We start from the raw sequence: 17,950 nt of genomic DNA, 5'->3' as shown, positions 1-17,950 counted from the left end.
TACCACCATTCGCAGAGTTCCACTATGAATGAAGATGTACATGTTACATATATAGTTGACTCGAAGAGTACCACTATGCTACATGTAATAGACATATATAGAGTACGCCTCGGAGAGTACCACTATGCATGAAGATCGATCTTCATGCATAGTGCTACTTAATTTGCGATCTTATGCAATTACATGTGTGTTATATTATATGCACCACCTTGCTATGCATCATCTTGATCTTCATGTACTACCTAAACCCAAATGCGTTTCTGGTGCATCGAAGCGATATGAAACAAACCGATATCCCTAAACCCCTCCAAAAACCCTAAAACTTCAATTCTCTGCCGCGGCAGAGATTCGTGCAAATTCCCTGCCGCGGGTGGGAACCTTTGGTACCGGTTCGTATTACCAACCGGTACCAAAGCTCATTGGCCCTGAGCTCTCCTAGTGGCCCACGTGGAGGCCCCTTTTATACCGGTTCATAAGCAACCGGTACGAAAGGGGGGCCTTTAGTGCCGGATATTTTATACCGGTTGCTCAACCGGTACGAATTCCCCTCTGGAACCGGTATTGATGAGAGGTTTTCTACTAGTGATGGTTCGTCCCAGCCGCCTTGATAGAGCGTCCGGTGCAGGAGAAACAAGTAGAACAAGGCGATGATTTGCTCCGATTGTGAGAAAGAACCTATGTGTCATGCCACATGGACCTGATGACACAGATGTGTCCAAAAAGCTCTAATTCTTTAAAGATGGTAAAAAATTGGCAAACCTTTCCTGAATGGGATAATTAAAACGAAAAATTTCTAAAATGGGGTAATTAGTGTCAAAATTGTCAAACTAGGGGGTAAAAAACGGAATTCACTCAACAAAAAATACTAAGCTTTACATATTCTTCCCTGGCTGCCCTTATTTGCACCTTTGTTTTTTACCTTCACCAGCTAACGTACAATTTCTTCCTCGCAAATTACTTGTCTAGAACTTAGTTCATGCCCGACTGGCTATTTCTTGTTTCATCTTTCAGCCTATCTCTTTGTTCAATATAGTCACCGTAAGCTTGAATAGTGTGTCGCCACCCGGTCGGTTCACTAAATATCATGCCCATTTATTTTTGCATTTACCGTTCTAGATTCAATTTCTTCCTCGTAAATTACTTGTCTAGCTCTTACTTAATTAGTTGTTCAGTCGCATCTATGATACTAATAGTTCATACCTGGCTAGCTATTTTTGGTTTCTTTGCTACCCTCTCTCTTGGTTCCATTGTTGTCGTCTTGAGCCTGAGCAATGTGCGGCCATCGGTTGGTCACTACATGCCCATGGTTTCCTTTTTCCCTACTCAACACAGTCACAATGTTAATCTATAGGCAGAATTTCGAGTGCGAGAAATGTGCTAGGTGATGTGTAGATACATGTCTTTTGCAAACGGAATACTAATCCAATTAACGAACTCGAGAAAAGTAGAAAATTAAAGCTACTTTATTGCTACAGCCCAACACAAACAAAAGCCACTTTTGATCAAACCATATTTGTCCAAGAGTTGAGCGTCCATGTGCACACGATTAAAAGCCGATAACAATATTTGTCTAGGAACAAACACTATTTAGCCATGGCATGTTCACTCGAGAAGGCACCACTGACCTGCCGCACGTACGCCTATATAATGGTACCTCGCAAGCTCTGTGTTCCATCATCGGAAGCTTCATCATCCACCACACTAAGCTAAATAAGAAGAGCTTCCAAGTTAGTTTTATCTACTGCAAGAGCAGCCGACATGGCCATGAACATGAAGGCCCTCGCACTATGCATGTTGGTCCTTGCCATTGCTGCAGTGACCGCCCTCGGCTTCAGTAGCGATGAAAATGCTGTGCCCGGGAACGCGCAATGTGGAGGCAGAAGGAAGTGCGGTGGTGGCCTCTGTTGCAGCAGGTTCGGGTACTGCGGCCTCGGTGGCGACTACTGTGGTGCCGGGTGCCAGAACGGCCCGTGCTATAGAATAGCCAACGTTGATGAGAATGATGTGCCCAGCAACGCGCAGTGCGGAGGCAGAAGGAGGTGTGGCGGTGGCTTATGCTGCAGCAGGTATGGGTTCTTTGGACTCGGCGGCCACTACTGTGATGCCGGGTGCCAGAACGGGCCGTGCTATAGAACAGCCAACTACGATGAAAATGCCCTCCCCGCCAACGCGCAGTGCGGAGGAAGAAAGAAGTGTGGTGGCGGCCTCTGCTGCAGCAAGTACGGGTACTGCGGCCGCGGCCGTGACTACTGTGGTGTCGGGTGCCAGAGCGGCCCGTGCAGCAAAGCGGCCGACGTCCTCTCCGATGAAATGATGTAGACACCGTTGTGCATGTCGTGGTGCTCTGTGTCTGCCTAGCTCCAATAAAATTGCCTGATGCCTGGATACCTTCCTGGTCGTGGAAGGCTAATAGGCGCCCGTTCATATGTGTAATGGTACTATGTGTGTACTGAATAAAGATGGACCGCATGCAGTCATTTGTGTTGTCAAACAGATCTACACCGTGTTGCTGCCACTGCATTGGTTTTCTGTTAAAGCATGCAAGCTTTACGCTCAGCGGCCGTGCGACCAATCGGACATGGACCTCTTTGGATATGTGTCAGTTCTGGATTTGAGGGGGCTTTGCTGTGGCAGTTCCCAGACCTCTTTGCGATTGCCACAAGAAAGAACAGGATAGTGAAAAAAGAGCTGCAGCAGCAGAACTGGGTCAGGGCGTTATTTTGTATCACTGCGGCGCGCAGATGGCATAGTTTACCCGACTTTGGGCCATCTTGCAGGAGCTGGAGTTGCTTCCGACGCCAGACTCCATCCGCTGGAGAAGGACGGAGTCAGGCATCAACTTCGCCCCATTACAACCTCACAAACTGCGGGTCACTTACAAGATCATACTAAGTCGAGATGACATGTCATTTTCGTCTTCACAAATCCTGCAACCTTAAATAAGATGATAGGAATATTTGAAAGGTTGCACCTAACTACTCTTTCCTAGCCACATATAATGTGTCGTTAATTAAATCTTGTTCCTAGTTCCAAAATTTCAGCTAGGTAAGCGGATGCAAGTCCCATGATGCCTGCTATGGCCACGCCTATACACAAGCCAATCATGGCCTTGAAAGCTTAAGGGAGAAACTCTGTTAATTCTCATGCTATTGTGTTTGCCTATAATACTATTTTTCTTCAAACATTTTAACTTATTCTTGTCCAAATTTAACATGTCAAAATTTCAAATAATTTGTTATGGTGACAATTATGCTTGTTTGTTTTTCGAACCTGCATCGAGGACGGCAAAGTCGTTGCGGACTTCATGTGTTAATGGATTGGTGAAGCACACCCCTGTGTTGATGAACTTGTGGCTTGAGTTGTGAGTTTGTAGTATTGAATTTGATGGTGTACCTTATGATTATGTGAACTTGTGTGAACATATACAGCTTAACTTATGATTATGTGAACTTATACTCAACATTTTGATGTCATGGTGTGTTTGATTCCTGGGCTATCGGTACTTGTGAACTTTGTTAGTGCTATGGATTATTGTGTGTATAATGTAGGGAATTAACAGAGAAATCCCATGTGCTCTCCCGAGTGTCCCATAACGTGACACTCGGCAAACAAGATCATAGTAGTGCGTCCCAAGGTTTACGCCGAGTGTCTAAGGGCTTGATACTCGGCAAGGAAGGGGATTTGCCATGTATTGCCAACCTTGACACTAGGCAAAGAAGGGGCGGCGCGGAAACTTCTCCACAGTCGTGTATTTGCCTTGTGTCTTACCTTGGCACTCAGCAAAGAAGGTTCGGACTTTGCATAGAGCCGGGGACGCAATCCTTGCCATGTGTCGGAAAGATAGTGGAGCCACCAACCGGGACTAACCTTTAGTCCATATTGGTGGGTGCAACCAGAACTAAAGGTGGTTATTTTGCGCCATCTAACAAAATTATCGGTGAGATAGTGGAGCCCTTCAATCCTAACAAAGTCATTCTGGAGGAATCCAATGAACAACAACGATTACAAAGGATCAGCTTGCGAATTTGCAGCACCGTAGTAGAATCATTACCAACGGCATGCTGTGCGCCTAAGTGCGAAAAGACAGTAGTCCTGGTTGGTGGGTGCAACCGGGACTAAAGGTGATTTTTTGCGCCATCTAACAAAACTGTCAGCAAGATAGTAGAGCCACCAACCGGGACTAACCTTTAGTCCCGGTTGGTGGGTGCAACCGGGACTAAAGGTGGATGCAACCGGGACTAAAGGTGGACAAAATTGTTGGTTGGATAAGATCGAATCAGGGTCCCCATCGACGCGTGGGTGGACACAATGCTCAGTAAGATAAAGGAATGTAACGCACGACGCCCTATCAGAGGAACAAGACGAAGGAGGAAGCAACGCAACGCCTATAGAAGGAGCGTCGCTAATCACAAGCAGCTCAACGAGCCAACGAATAAGGTAGGGAGGAAAGAGTTGGGAAATATCCCGTGGTGGAGCTTCTCGGAGATGTCGTTGGTGCCCAACCTACGACATCTTCGAGGAGCTCGCTCCGGGAAAATTTTCCCGCAAGCCCATGAACGCCTCCATCCTCACTCTTGTTATATTCTTGTCAGTAGCCGGAGCAAAGGGTTGGGAAATCTCCCGTGGTGGAGCTTCTCGAAGATGTCGTTGGTGCGCATGCCCTATGACATCTTCGAGGAGCTCACTCTGGGAAAATTTCCCTGCAAGTCCGTGAAAGTCACCATCACCATTGTTGGTCTATTCCTATCAGTAGCCTCTTTCCTCTCCTGCAAACTCCTTTTATGGTAGGTCACTGATACGTCTCCGACGTATCGATAATTTCTTATGTTCCATGCCACATTATTGATGATATCTACATGTTTTATGCACACTTTATGTCATATTCGTGCATTTTCTGGAACTAACCTATTAACAAGATGCCGAAGTGCCGCTTGCTGTTTTCCGCTGTTTTTGGTTTCAGAAATCCTAGTAAGGAAATATTCTCGGAATTGGACGAAATCAACGCCCAGGGTCCTATTTTGCCACGAAGCTTCCAGAAGACCGAAGAGGAGACGAAGTGGGGCCACGAGGTGGCCAAACCACAGGGCGGCGCGGCCCAAGCCCTGGCCGCGCCGACCTATGGTGTGGGCCCCTCGTGACGCCCCTCGACCTGCCCTTCCGCCTACAAATAGCCTTCGTCGCGAAACCCCCGAGCACCGAGAGCCACGATACGGAAAACCTTACCGAGACGCCGCCGCCGCCAATCCCATCTCGGGGGATTCGAGAGATCGCTTCCGGCACCCTGCCGGAGAGGGGAATCATCTCCCGGAGGACTCTACGCCGCCATGGTCGCCTCCGGAGTGATGTGTGAGTAGTCTACCCCTGGACTATGGGTCCATAGCAGTAGCTAGATGGTTGTCTTCTCCCCATTGTGCTTAATTGTCGGGTCTTGTGAGCTGCCGAACATGATCAAGATCATCTATCTGTAATTCTATATGTTGTGTTTGTTGGGATCCGATGAATAGAGAATACTATGTTATGTTGATTATCAATTTATATCTATGTGTTGTTTATGATCTTGCATGCTCTCCGTTATTAGTAGATGCTCTGGCCAAGTTGATGCTAGTAACTCCAAGAGGGAGTATTTATGCTCGATAGTGGGTTCATGTCTCCGTGAATCTGGGGAGTGAGAGAAACCTCTAAGATTATGGATGTGTCTGTTACCACTAGGGATAAAACATTGGTGCTATGTTCGAGGATGTAGTCACCGATTACATTACGCGCAATACTTAATGCAATTGTCTCGTTGTTAGCAACTTAATACCGGAGGGGTTCGGATGATAACCCGAAGGTGGACTTTTTAGGCATAGATGCATGCTGGATAGCGGTCAATGTACTTTGTCGTAATGCCCAATTAAATCTCACAATACTCATCATAATATGTATGTGCATGGTCATGCCCTCTTTATTTGTCAATTGCCCAACCGTAATTTGTTCACCCAACATGCTCGTTTATCTTATGGGAGAGACACCTCTAGTGAACCGTGGACCCCGGTCCAATTCTCTATACTCGAAATACAATCTATCGCAATACTCGTTCTACCGTTTTCTCGCAAACAATCATCATCCACACTATACATCTAATCCTTTGTTACAGCAAGCCGGTGAGATTGACAACCTCGCTGTTTCGTTGGGGCAAAGTACTTGGTTTGTGTTGTGCAGGTTCCACGTTGGCGCCGGAATCCCCGGTGTTGCGCCGCACTACATCTCGCCGCCATCAACCTTCAACGTGCTTCTTGGCTCCTACTGGTTCGATAAACCTTGGTTTCATACTGAGGGAAAACTTGCCGCTGTACGCATCACACCTTCCTCTTGGGGTTCCCAACGAACGCGTGCTGTACGCGTATCAAGCACTTTTTCTGGCGCCGTTGCCGGGGAGATCAAGACACGCTGCAAGGGGAGTCTCCACATCCCAATCTCTTTACTTTGTTTTTGTCTTGCTTAGTTTTATTTACTACTTTGTTTGCTGCACTAAATCAAAATACAAAAAAATTAGTTGCTAGTTTTACTTTATTTGCTATCTTGTTTGCTATATCAAAAACACAAAAAAATTAGTTACTTGCATTTACTTTATCTAGTTTGTTTTATTTACTCGTTGCTAAAATGGGTACTCCTGAAAATACTAAGTTGTGTGACTTCACAACCACAAATAATAATGATTTCTTATGCACACCTATTGCTCCACCTCGCTACTACAGCAGAATTCTTTGAAATTAAACCTGCTTTATCGAATCGTGTTATGCGAGAGCAATTTTCTGGTGTTAGTTCTGATGATACTGCTGCCCATCTTAATAATTTTGTTGAACTATGTGAGATGCAAAAATATAAAGATTTAGATGGTGACATTATAAAATTAAAATTGTTTTCTTTCTCATTAAGAGGAAGAGCTAAAGATTGGTTGCTATCTCTGCCTAAGAATAGTATTGATTCATGGACTAAATGCAAGGATGCTTTTATTGGTAGATATTATCCCCCTGCTAAAATTATATCTTTGAGGAGTAGCATAATGAATTTTAAACAATTGGATACTGAGCATGTTGCACAAGCATGGGAAAGAATGAAATCTTTGGTTAAAAATTGCCCAACCCATGGACCGACTACTTGGATGATCATCCAAACCTTTTATGCAGGATTGAATTTTTCTTCGCGGAACCTATTGGATTCAGCTGCTGGAGGTACCTTTATGTCCATCACTCTTGGTGAAGCAACAAAGCTTCTTGATAATATGATGATCAATTACTCTGAATGGCACACGGAAAGAGCTCCACAAGGTAAGAAGGTAAATTCTCGTCGAAGAAACCTCTTCCTTGAGTGATAAGATTGATGCTATTATGTCTATGCTTGTGAATGATAGGACAAATATTGATCCTAATAATGTTCCGTTAGCTTCATTGGTTGCGCAAGAAGAACATGTTGATGTAAACTTCATTAAAAATAATAATTTCAACAACAATGCTTACGGAACAATTCTAGTAACAACTATAGGCCATATCCTTATAATAATGGCAATGGCTATGGTAATTCTTATGGGAATTCTTACAACAATAATAGGAATACACCCCCTGGACTTGAAGCCATGCTTAAAGAATTTATTAGTACACAAACTCGCTTTTAACAAATCTGTTGAAGAAAAGCTTGGAAAAATTGATATACTTGCTTCTAAAGTCGATAGTCTTGCCGCGATGTTGATCTTTTGAAATCGAAAGTTATGCCTAATGAAAATCATCATAATAAAATTACTACTACAGCAAATGCCATCCAAGTTAGAATTAATGAGAATATAAGATTGATGGCCGAATTGCGTGCTAGGTGGGAAAGAGAAGAAAATGAAAAAGAAGATAATATAGCTAAAGTTTGGACTATTACCACTACTAGTAATGCTAATGCTACACAAGTTGCTGCACCTCCTACTAATACTAATAAAAGAATTGGTGTTAGCAATGTTTCCACTTCTAATGCAAAGCGCGAGAAACCGCCTCGAAACTGCTAAAACCGCTGAAATTGCCTGTGATAAAACTCGCTGAAATTTTTTCCAACATTGGGGATGATGATCCCATTGCTTTAGATTATAATGGTTTGAATTTTGATGATTGCCACATCTCTGAAGTTATAAAGTTCTTGCAAAAACTTGCTAAAAGTCCTAATGCTAGTGCTATAAATTTGGCTTTCACTCAACATATTACAAATGCTCTCATAAAAGCTAGAGAAGAGAAACTAGAACGCGAAGCCTCTATTCCTAGAAAGCTAGAGGATGGTTGGGAGCCCATCATTAAGATGAAGATCAAAGATTTTGATTGTAATGCTTTATGTGATCTTGGTGCAAGTATTTCTGTTATGCCTAAGAAAATCTATAATATGCTTGACTTGCCACCGCTGAAAAATTGTTATTTGGATGTTAATCTTGCCGATCATTCTACAAAGAAACCTTTGGGGAAAGTTGATAACGTTCGCATTACCGTTAACAATAACCTTGTCCCCGTTGATTTTGTTGTCTTGGATATTGAATGCAATGCATCTTGTCCCATTATATTGGGAAGACCTTTTCTTCGAACTCGTTGGTGCTATCATTGATATGAAGGAAGGTAATATTAAATATCAATTTCCTCTCAAGAAAGGTATGGAACACTTCCCTAGAAAGAGAATGAAGTTACCTTTTGATTCTATTATTAGAACAAATTATGATGTTGACACTTCGTCTCTTGATAATACTTGATACACACTTTCTGCGCCTAGCTGAAAGGCGTTAAAGAAAAGCGCTTATGGGAGACAACCCATGTTTTTACTACAGTACTTTGTTTTTATTTTGTGTCTTGGAAGTTGTTTACTACTGTAGCAACCTCTCCTTATCTTAGTTTAGTGTTTTGTTGTGCTAAGTAAAGTCGTTGATAGTAAAGTTCATACTAGATTTGGATTATCGCGCAGAAACAGCATTTCTTTGTCTGTCACGAATCTGGGCAAAATTCTCTCGTAGGTAACTCAGAAAATTATGCCAATTTACGTGAGTGATCCTCAGATATGTACGCAACTTTCATTCAATTTGAGCATTTTCATTTGAGCAAGTCTGGTGCCTCAATAAAATTCGCCAATACGAACTGTTCTGTTTTGACAGATTCTGCCTTTTATTTCGCATTGCCTGCTTTGTTATGTTCGATGGATATTTCGATTCCATTGACTTTCAGTAGCTTTGTGCAATGTCCAGAAGTGTTAAGAATGATTATGTCACCTCTGAACATGTATATTTTGATTGTGCACTAACCCTCTAATGAGTTGTTCTAAGTTTGGTGTGGAGGAAGTTTTCAAGGATCAAGAGAGGGAGATGATACAACATGATCAAGGAGAGTGAAAGCTCTAAGCTTGGGGATGCCCCGGTGGTTCACCCCTGCATATATCAAGAAGACTCAAGCGTCTAAGCTTGGGGATGCCCAAGGCATCCCCTTCTTCATCGACAACATTATCAGGTTCCTCCCCCGAAACTATATTTTTATTCCATCACATCTTATGTGCTTTGCTTGGAGCGTCGGTTTGTTTTTGTTTTTGTTTTGTTTGAATAAAATGGATCCTAGCATTCTTTGTGTGGGAGAGAGACATGCTCCGCTGTTGCATATGGACAAATATGTCCTTAGGCTTTACTCATAATATTCATGGCGAAGTTTCTTCTTCATTAAAATTGTTATATGGTTGGAATTGGAAAATGATACATGTAGTAATTGCTATAATGTTTTGGATAATGTGATACTTGGCAATTGTTGTGCCCATGTTTAAGCTCTTGCATCATATACTTTGCACCCATTAATGAAGAAATACATAGAGCATGCTAAAATTTGGTTTGCATATTTGGTCTCTCTAAGGTCTAGATAATGTCTAGTATTGAGTTTGAACAACAAGGAAGACGGTGTAGAGTCTTATAATGTTTTCAATATGTCTTTTATGTGAGTTTTGCTGCACCGCTTCATCCTTGTGTTTGTTTCAAATAACCTTGCTAGCCTAAACCTTGTATCGAGAGGGAATACTTCTCATGCATCCAAAATACTTGAGCCAACCACTATGTCATTTGTGTCCACCATACCTACCTACTACATGGTATTTCTCCGCCATTCCAAAGTAAATTGCTTGAGTGCTACCTTTAAATTTCCATTCTTCACCTTTACAATATATAGCTCATGGGACAAATAGCTTAAAAACTATTGTGGTATTGAATATGTACTTATGCACTTTATCTCTTATTAAGTTGCTCGTTGTGCGATAACCATGTTCCTCGGGGACGCCATCAACTACTCTTTGTTGAATATCATGTGAGTTGCTATGCATGTTCGTCTTGTCTGAAGTAAGGGAGATCTACCACCTTATGGTTAGAGCGTGCATATTGTTAGAGAAGAACATTGGGCCGCTAACTAAAGCCATGATCCATGGTGGAAGTTTCAGTTTTGGACATATATCCTCAATCTCAAATGAGAAAATTAATTGTTGCTACATGCTTATGCATAAAAGAGGAGTCCATTATCTGTTGTCTATGTTGTCCCGGTATGGATGTCTAAGTTGAGAATAATCAATAGCGAGAAATCCAATGCGAGCTTTCTCCTTAGACCTTTGTACAGCGGCATAGAGGTACCCCTTTGTGACACTTGGTCAAAACATGTGCATTGCGATGATCCCGGTAGTCCAAGCTAATTAGGACAAGGTGCGGGCACTATTAGTATACTATGCATGAGGCTTGCAACTTGTAAGATATAATTTACATGATACATATGCTTTATTACTACCGTTGACAAAATTGTTTCTTGTTTTCAAAATCAAAGCTCTAGCACAAATATAGCAATCGATGCTTTCCTCTTTGAAGGACCATTCTTTTACTTTTATGTTGAGTCAGTTCACCTATTTCTCTCCATCTCAAGAAGCAAATACTTGTGTGAACTGTGCATTGATTCCTACATACTTGCTTATTGCACTTATTATATTACTCTATGTTGATAATATCCATGAGATATACATGTTACAAGTTGAAAGCAACCGCTGAAACTTAAATCTTCCTTTGTGTTGCTTCAATGCTTTTACTATGAATTATTGCTTTATGAGTTAACTCTTATGCAAGACTTATTGATGCTTGTCTTGAAGTACTATTCATGAAAAGTCTTTGCTATATGATTCATTTGTTTACTCATGTCATATACATTGTTTTGATCGCTGCATTCACTACATATGCATTACAATAGTATGATCAAGGTTATGATGGCATGTCACTCCAGAAATTATCTTTGTTTATCGTTTACTCCGCTCGGGACGAGCAGGAACTAAGCTTGGGGATGCTGATACGTCTCCGACGTATCGATAATTTCTTATGTTCCATGCCACATTATTGATGATATCTACATGTTTTATGCACACTTTATGTCATATTCGTGCATTTTCTGGAACTAACCTATTAACAAGATGCCGAAGTGCCGTTGCTGTTTTCTGCTGTTTTTGGTTTCAGAAATCCTAGTAAGGAAATATTCTCGGAATTGGACGAAATCAACGCCTGTGGTCCTATTTTGCCACGAAGCTTCCGTAAGACCGAAGAGGCAGACGAAGTGGGGCCACGAGGTGGCCAAACCACAGAGCGGCGCGGCCCAAGCCCTGGCCGCGCTGACCTATGGTGTGGGCCCCTCGTGACGCCCCTCGACCTGCCCTTCCGCCTACAAATAGCCTTCGTCATGAAACCCCCAGTACCGAGAGCCACGATACGGAAAACCTTACTGAGACGCCGCCGCCGCCAATCCCATCTCGGGGGATTCAGGAGATCGCCTCCGGCACCCTCGCCGGAGAGGGGAATCATCTCCCGGAGGACTCTACGCCGCCATGGTCGCCTCCGGAGTGATGTGTGAGTAGTCTACCCCCGGACTATGGGTCCATAGCAGTAGCTAGATGGTTGTCTTCTCCCCATTGTGCTTAATTGTCGGGTCTTGTGAGCTGCCGAACATGATCAAGATCATCTATCTCGTAATTCTATATGTTGTGTTTGTTGGGATCCGATGAATAGAGAATACTATGTTATGTTGATTATCAATTTATATCTATGTGTTGTTTATGATCTTGCATGCTCTCCGTTATTAGTAGATGCTCTGGCCAAGTTGATGCTAGTAACTCCAAGAGGGAGTATTTATGCTCGATAGTGGGTTCATGTCTCCGTGAATCTGGGGGAGTGAGAGAAACCTCTAAGATTATGGATGTGTTGTTGCCACTAGGGATAAAACATTGGTGCTATGTTCGAGGATGTAGTCACTGATTACATTACGCGCAATACTTAATGCAATTGTCTGTTGTTAGCAACTTAATACTGGAGGGGGTTCGGATGATAACCTCGAAGGTGGACTTTTAGGCATAGATGCATGCTGGATAGCGGTCTATGTACTTTGTCGTAATGCCCAATTAAATCTCACAATACTCATCATAATATGTATGTGCATGGTCATGCCCTCTTTATTTGTCAATTGCCCAACCGTAATTTGTTCACCCAACATGCTGTTTATCTTATGGGAGAGACACCTCTAGTGAACCGTGGACCCCGGTCCAATTCTCTATACTGAAATACAATCTACCGCAATACTCGTTCTACCTGTTTTCTCGCAAACAATCATCATCCACACTATACATCTAATCCTTTGTTACAGCGAAGCCGGTGAGATTGACAACCTCGCTGTTTCGTTGGGGCAAAGTACTTGGTTTGTGTTGTGCAGGTTCCACGTTGGCGCCGGAATCCCTGGTGTTGCGCCGCACTACATCTCGCCGCCATCAACCTTCAACGTGCTTCTTGGCTCCTACTGGTTCGATAAACCTTGGTTTCATACTGAGGGAAAACTTGCCGCTGTACGCATCACATCTTCCTCTTGGGGTTCCCAACGGACGCGTGCTGTACGCGTATCAGTCACAATCTTTAATTAACTAACAAAAACAAGCCAACCAACAAGGTAGGAAGCTTTGTCCCTATGGCTGGAGGAAAAGGTTTGGAAATCTCCCATGGAAGAGCTTCTTGAAGATGTCATTGGTGCGCACGCTCTACGACCTCTTCGAGGAGCTCGCCCAGGAAAATTTCCCCCGCAAGCCCGTGAACGTCCCATCTCCATTGTTGGTCTATTCCTATCAACAGCCTCTTCCCTCTCCTACAAACTCCTTCTATGGTAGGTCACAACCTTTATTTAACTAGCAAAATGGAGGAAGAAGACATATTATTCACAAGCTAACATTATTTTTCACAGTGGATGGAAAAAATGAGTATGAGGAGGAGGAAGAAGAGGAAGTCAGGCTGGCGTTTAATAGAGGAGGGACAAAATGAGTACGAGAAGGATGGCTTCACAGTGGATGATGCGGATGAAGATGAGGAGGATGAAGTGAGGAGGGGGAAAAGGAATGGCAGAATGGTTAATAGTTTGAATAATTAGATTAGTTATTTTAGAAATAGAAAATGGTTTTGGATTGCTTCTCTAGATTCAAACACTTTTCATGTTCAAAGTTTTGTCAGATTCGAAAGTATACAATAGTTATTCAAATTCATATTCAAACACTTATCAAATATTCAAAACTAGCAAGGTGACCCGCGCATTTGTGCAGCTAGATTTTGTACCGTTTTACAATTGTTTATTCATGATATGCTATATTATGATTGAGATGTTGCTATGAATATAGCTTATAGTAAAATGACTCAAACGAAAAAAATAAATTGATTGTCACCACTATTTACATACTTGGTACATGGGTTGTAGTATTGAATTTGGCCTATAAGACTGAACATTCTAGCACTATAGAGTATCATACAATTTCTTAATTTATTCTCCTCTTCTTCTCATCCATTGATATCTATATATGTTTTTATCCTCATTTTGTTAGAAATTCCTGTTAAAATTAACCTAGCACCAATGTTTTTTCTACCCGTTTCATCAATTTCACTGTTGTTTTGAGAAATACCATGGAATGACTTCATTGCACGCTTGCTAATCTACATGTAAATAATGTAGCAAATCCATCAATGATAATAACATTAGCCTCGCGTGTACTCATCCATTGTGACCTATCTTTCAACCAAGATTTATATTTATATGTTCATGACTTGTTTCTAAACCTATATCATCTTATGCCCACATCATATCATATTATTTGAATTGTAATTGAATCTAAGGGTGTATAATATAAAAATACATAATTTATGTATCATGCCTTATTGTATCATGTAGGAAATAAATTTATGGACAGTTGGACGATACTGCTGCACGCAAAAAAAACATATATTTTGAGAGATCGTATATTGAGAGGCAATGAAACGATAATTGGGTAGAAATGTAGAGCGACGGATCCACTCAAACTTTTAAAGAATAATATCTTATTAGAGCTCATGTGGGTTGCCCAAATTTTGTAGAGAAAACTACAACTCTAGTATGATATTCCTAAGGAACAATCTTAAATGCTCATATGCAGATCAAGAAGGTGTAGACTTCCACGGGCTGTGTCTAGAGTGAATAATTTCCTTGATGCTTGGCCTACAACTTTGATTGCAGCCCTGCTAACAAATGAAGAAAATCTTTTATTCAAGAAAATGTTGGAATATAAATTAATTTCTTTTGTAGAACCACAATGTTTCAGTTTGTCAAGAAATATCGTTTGATCGAAAGAATAACTTACTTCTGAATTGAGCAATGAGTACCAATAAACATGCATATTATTGTTTAATGCAGATATGCAAAATTGCAAGAAGAGCTACCTGAAATTTCCCCAAAATAATTTACTGAAATCCTGTTGTCATGTATACCACAAACCATTATCCAAAAAGGTATGACACCTGCAAAAGTAAAGAACTGATAAATAAAGTATCTAAACAAAAGATACATAAATATTTACATGAAACCCAGCTGTTAGCTTTAGTAGATAGTAAGCAAAAAACAACAATTTTATGCTCTCTCTCGTGAAAAAGATAATTTCTAATTACCATTCAGCCAATCTTCAAGTGAGTGATTTTTGTGCGTGGATATGTTCTGTGCAGCATACCAAGCAAACAATACGATCATTAGAAATTTAATGGCATTGGTAGGGAGTTATTTTAAAATAATCTCTATTTAGTTTACACTTGCCAAAGTTACATAAGAGAAAGCTCACTTAAAAAAAAAATTTTTTTGCCAGGAACGCAGTAACATAGAAACCGGAAGAAGCAAATAATAAATATTTTCTTTATTTGTAAATCTGCTTCCATAAGCATACAAATTCATCCCTGCATAGAAATTAAATTAGAGTTCGATTATGATGAAGAGTAATATATGTCGCTGAATTTTAGAAATGGAGTATGAAATAGAGGAAAACTTTTCAATAAAGCTGATACTACATCTTATAAGATGAAATGCAGGGAGTAGATTATACCCTTGATCGCTAACTTAGTATCAATTATAGAAGTTTTGATGGATAAATTAGCATTGCTTACTCTTGTGTTTGGCAGCAGATTGATTGGCCAAACCTCAACTCGATATATAAAAAATGCATCTTCTTGCATTGCTAGCTCAAGCTGTAACACCGTGAGATTCTTTTGGCTCTTCGATTGCATGTAAAATTTGTATGGCGACGATCCTTCTTTGGCCGTGGGCCGCCCGGCAATACCACCACGGCGAGCTCCGTCCCTCGCCTGGGAATAGTGCACATCTAAGATATGGACGCGCTCGCGCTCGAGATGGGGCCGCCTGCGCCGTGATGCACATGCCGCCGGAAAACCCTCATCCTTGCCGAGCTGCACCACCAGGATCGTGTGCCTGCACTATATTTTCCTCCGGCTAGGAAATCTCATGGGCACGGTACCACGGTTAATTAGATGAATCGTAGCTGAGCTATTATTAGGATCTCTTCGACATATGTGCTTAATGGATAGAGTCCGAGGGTCATGCAAACTGTTCAAGAAAATCATGAGGAAACATATGGTATATGTATTCCAATGATCGACGGCATCATGCTTTGCATCAGCAGGTAGAATACGAACCCGCAAAACTTACTGATCATCTATTCTATTATATATTAAATCTATTATATACTAAAAGTAAAATATGAATCTTCTATCTATTATATACTAAAAGTAAAATATGAAGATCTAAAATAGAGACACGAGGTTAATCCACATCACCTTAATTATTTTGATAGTTGGATCTTAAATATTTGGCCAAGATTTAATTATTTTACGTAAGATGTCATGTTTGGTCTGACATGATCTGTATTGAAAAATGTATATACAAATACCGGTTACATATGTTACAGCCTCTAATTTATTTGGTGGACTATGAGCATGCACATATGGAGCAGTCACATAACCACAACGTGACATGTTGTCATTTACGCACATGCACATGTTTGTTACTAAAAAAACAATCAATTGGTAGAGTCCATGCCTACCACAGTAGGGGAATTCACACCAATAGTTTTTTTTAAAACATAATCCACACCAATAAAGTTCTTTTAAGAGCGATCAAAAAATTAGAAAAGATATCATGTAAGATTTACACACAACAATGTATAATATTTTGTTCAGGCATCCATAAATTAGTAACTTAGTTCGAAACGCTGCTAACTCGAACGACACATGTCTAGATAATCTAAACTGGCAATTGCATAAGGTTTATAGTTCAGCACTAATTTGTATAGGTGCACGGACATGCTTAGCTCATTGCGTACAAGGCAGATAAACAAAATTCAACAGGCTGACCAAAACATGAAAAAAATGATAGCTAAAAAATAAAAGGAATTAATGAATGGTAAGTCGCTCTCACCAGTTACTCGTGCAATCGATGTCATGTCACCGTTTGAGCTGGTGGTCGTTTCCATGCTCGCTTGATGGGGTAATATAAAAGAAATACATAAAATTATTTACAACACTAATATAACAGATATAAAACGAGTCGATCGTCCTAGCTCTGTCTCACTTGAATGTGATTTTCTTCGATCTCAATCGTAGAAATCATTGAAATCTAGAAAAAATAAAGATCTGAAAAGTCTCAAACATCATTCACACATACTCCGGGATTTAATTCTTATTTTCCAAAGTAGCGGTTTGATACTTATTTATAAATCAAGCTAAAGAAAAATAATATGATAACTCACAGCTCGATCAAGATCTCTACAAAACACCGACTCCCTCTTCTCCATATAAGGTGTCGCTGATTTAGTTCAACTTATATATTAAAAGCTTATAAAGAAAAAATACATAAATTTCTCATATAGAAATGCTTCTGGCGATATCATGGACCTTTTTATTTTTGCAAGACCACATCTATAATTTGTAGATAAATATGCGTATGCAGATAAATATATCATAAATATTAATCATCTATAGTTTATTTTTAACTAACAAGAAAGCAACTGGTAGTCTGTTCTAAAACCTTATTACATACGAAGAAAAGGAAAAAACCAAACAAAATTATTGAAAAAATCAACATCCTTACATCAATATTAACCATACTCTTCATATCTGATATCCGATCACAAATGTGACCCTATAGTAAGGCAATGACATGGCGGATCCTAATTATATGCTGGACTACAAAGTAAATTGAGCAATGTGCATTTCGTGAACTAATTATGAAGTGGACCACCAAGAATACACTTACTATGCATTTTAAAACGTTAGAATAAATCTTAATCACTAATATTTAATAGGATGTGTCCTCGAAATAGTAGAGTAAAATAGATGATCAATTAAAATATCAAAATTATAACGTGAATGTCGATATAGTCAAAATATATCACCTTCCTTAAAAGATATATGGTAAACTAATGTGAATGAGAGAGAAGAACAAGTAGACTGAATAGTGAGGAAATACAAGGGAGAGAGATATACTAAATTTCACAATAAACATATTCGTAGAGTAAAAAAATGTAATATCATATATTGGTTTTATGTTGTGGTATATTAATA

At 40.5% G+C, this 17,950-nt stretch overlaps 1 protein-coding gene across 1 annotated transcript; it reads left to right on the top strand.

Annotated features, from left to right (window-relative positions):
* Positions 1 to 1,758: 1,758 nt before the first annotated feature.
* Positions 1,759 to 2,319, top strand: LOC124690828 (agglutinin isolectin 1-like). Its single transcript, XM_047224157.1, has one exon. The coding sequence runs from the start codon at positions 1,759 to 1,761 to the stop codon at positions 2,317 to 2,319; it is 561 nt and encodes a 186-aa protein (XP_047080113.1).
* Positions 2,320 to 17,950: the final 15,631 nt, after the last annotated feature.

This window comes from Lolium rigidum, chromosome 2 (genome assembly GCF_022539505.1).
Source record: "Lolium rigidum isolate FL_2022 chromosome 2, APGP_CSIRO_Lrig_0.1, whole genome shotgun sequence".
NCBI lineage: Eukaryota > Viridiplantae > Streptophyta > Magnoliopsida > Poales > Poaceae > Lolium > Lolium rigidum.
The sequence above is the reverse complement of the archived record's forward strand: the minus strand, read 5'-3'. Positions and strand labels throughout refer to the sequence as shown.